The 3,314-nt window shown below is 37.6% G+C and overlaps 1 protein-coding gene across 1 annotated transcript in view; it reads right to left on the bottom strand.

The window, feature by feature from the left end:
- Nucleotides 1-315, bottom strand: part of LOC148131344 (coagulation factor XIII B chain-like) — an 11,718-nt gene extending 11,403 nt beyond the window's left edge. The window contains 1 exon segment of the mRNA XM_087958992.1: nt 231-315. Within this exon segment, the coding sequence (XP_087815118.1) occupies nt 231-315 (85 nt within the window).
- Nucleotides 316-3,314: the final 2,999 nt, after the last annotated feature.

Below are 3,314 nucleotides of genomic sequence, written 5' to 3'. Positions count from 1 at the left end.
GCATTGGGACTTTAGAATATTGTTTCATCAAAGGTTTGGTTCAAAAGAAAAACATGGTTGCAAAAGGAGGCATGGATGCCATGCAAACGATAAAGCCTAACATTCTACATAATACCACATCACTCTGACAGATTTTACTCTTTCTTTTCCTATCTGAGAGTTTGCCTATCTGCCTCCAATTGTTTCTGCCCACCTGATATGTTTCAATGGAGTGGGTGCCCTACATCTACCTTCATTAAATGCTGCCAACTTGCGATATTGAAAAAGTGTGCCATCTCTTTCATGGGCCCCACCTTTAGAAACAACAACACCCATTCCTGTCTACTTCGTATATCCCTTCTCTTCCTTTGGCCTTCGGTTTGGGCTTAGGTCTATGTTTCTTGCAGTATTGGTCTTCCTACATTTGACACACTAGGATGATGCCATCTGCCACAATTCTGCCTTGAGCAGACATTATTAAATAAGGTTCTCACAAATAAAATGCAAATAAGGAACCTTGGAGGTCTTTTGATACAACACTTTTGCTCAAGCAGAAAACCCTATGCTATTCTGGACAAAAAACCTGTCTCAACTCTTCTTTAAACTTCTACCGATGGAGCACCCACAATTTTTAGGATCTCAGCATCTTTTTTTGCATTGTGGTAAACAGAAACAGATGCAGTATGGCCTCCCTAATTAGCAGTACAATCACTTCTGATGACCTCGATGCTATCCTTCTGTTGATACATCCCCAGATTACATTGGCAGGTGCAGACACTGTTAGCTCATATTTAAGGGATAATCAACTAGGTAATCTAGGTCCCTCTCACAGTTACTGCTACTACTAATATTACTACTACTATCACCTCTTCTATACCTGTGCATTTGACTTTTCCTGCCTAGGTGGAAAACCTTACTTTTCTCACCATTGATCTGCATCTTATTAGGGCCCAAAACTCAAGTATGTCAAAATCCTTTCGAATCTTGAGTCAATATTCTAAAGTATTGCCAATTCTCCCAGCTTGATGTCATCTGCAAATGTAATGAGTTCCCCTTCTATACTCTCATCTGAACCATTTATGAAGATGTTGAAGAGTAATAGGCCTAAGATAGAGCATTGATGCTCCCCATTGCATGCTTTCTCCTTATAGATATAGTTCCACTGAGAACTTGACATTGAATGCGGTTGGCCAGTCAGTTTCACAGCCATCTGGTGGTGATGCTGTCTTTCCCACATAGTACAAGACTGTGGTTTACTTTTTAAATGCCTTACTGAAGTCTAAGTAAACTAAATATGTCTACAACATTTCTCCAATTTAATTTAATCACTTTGTCTGGTATGATCTGATTTTAGCAAACCCATGTTGGTTCTAGTAATCATTTTGCTTGTTTCTAGGTGTTTGCAGATCTATTGCTTGATAATCTTTTCCAGGATCTTCCCAGGTATTAATCTCGGGATGATCGATCAGTAATTTTGTGGATCCATTGTTCCCCTTTTTGAAGATTGGAACCACATCAGCTGTTTATCAGTCTTCTGGCAGTTTCACTAAGCTCCAGCAGCTCTAAAAGGCTTCCTTTAGTAGCTACAAGATCACATCTGCCAGCTCCTTTGGTATCCTGAGATGCAATCCATCTGGTCCTGGTGATTCAAACTCATCTAGATTGGATAGATATTCTCTTACTATTTTCTTTCCTATTTTGATCTGCATTCCTATTGTCTTCGTCTGTACTGCTTTTGATAGGTTGGACTATTATAGATTGGACCTCTGGGTGTGTTTTTTACTATGCTAATAGTACACTTTGCTTATCTCCAGACCCCTGCTTAGACATCTTTATCCACAGCATAAGCTAACTGCCATATTATTTTCCTTTATTCCAATAATAAGTTCACTTGCAACATATCTTAGCCAAGTGTCAAAGACACAACCTACCAAAAACCTAAGTAGTCAATGTCTGGAATACTCTACCTGACTCTGTGGTTTCTTCCCCAAACCCCAAAAACTTTAACCTTAGACTGTCTACTAATGACCTCACCCCTTTCCTAAGAGGTCTGTAGGGGGTGTGCATAAGCGCACCAATGTGCCTACCGTCCCTGTCCTATTGTTTCTTTTATTTTTTTATTTTTCTTATATGTATCCATGTATTCATAACTCTGTTTTTACTTATACCTATTATCTTGTAAGCAATTGACAAACCAAATAAATAAATAAATAAATATATGGGATGTTTGTGGTCGGCCCCTCTAGTTCTTGCGAACAGGTGTTAAAAAGATGTTACTTCTAGCAGGCAAAGGTAGAAATAAATTAATAGCTCTAACTAAAGTTAATTAATAGCTTACAAAAGTCTCTAATTATTTATTAATAAGCTAATAAATCACCATATCCTCAAACTGGAAGTGTTTCACAGCTACAAGTAAGAAGCGGGCAAATTTTCCACTTGACCTATACTCTGCTACAGAGAATGATAAAGATGGCCTTGAAAATAATATTCACAAACAGTTATAGAAACAAGTGCAGAAGCTTTCTATAAAGCCCAGGAAAGGAGTTAGTTATTAGGAAAAGGCTCAGACTGACTCCCCCTAACTGAGGTAGGTGTAAGAAGGAATGAAAGCTCATCAGCTGAAATCTCCTGTCCTCCAGAATGTTATTGTCTTGAAGTCCTGTTCATAACATCAAGCCTGTTGCCATTTAATGGCCAGTTAGAAGCCAATGAATTCTTTAGAATTCAGAGGTGATACAGTCACATCAGAATAAAATACCAGAAAGGATTTTATGGATTTAAAAACAGCAGAAGGGAAACCACTGTAAGTAGTGGTGCATTTTATTCCATTCTGTGTAGCCCTGCACCAATTTCTAAGATCTAGCTTAATTTTAATTGTTTATAAATAATTATACAATTTCATACTGTCCGGAAAAAAAACACCCTTGTACCTGCTTGTGATTTTCCCATACACATTAGGGTAGCAGAAATCCATTTGGCTGAACCTGTCTCTGATTCTGAGCATTAAGGCATATCAGGCTACCTTCAGAGCAACTTGAGGAAGACCAGACTGCTTCTGGATCTTGGATTGGACTGTGAATTGGAGTGTTTACTGTATACCTCTGTTTCTTTACAAAATATATCACAAATAGTTTGGTGGGGGGGAAAGCCCACAATATTTTTTTATATTTTTTAAATAAGAATTCAGCATATCTTTATGCTAAAAATATTAATTACAATTATCTATTTTTGTTGTGTTAAGATGGTCTGCTGACTGATAATTCAGATTAATGAAATGTTTATGTCAGGTTTCCAAGTGATGAAATCCATTTAAAAAGAAAAGAGCAAAATCCATC

Source organism: Notechis scutatus, chromosome 3, assembly GCF_049901735.1.
Source record: "Notechis scutatus isolate UNSWTSFEM ecotype Mainland chromosome 3, rNotScu1.2, whole genome shotgun sequence".
NCBI lineage: Eukaryota > Metazoa > Chordata > Lepidosauria > Squamata > Elapidae > Notechis > Notechis scutatus.
Note: the sequence above shows the minus strand (reverse complement) of the source record. Positions and strands in the feature narration are given on the sequence as shown.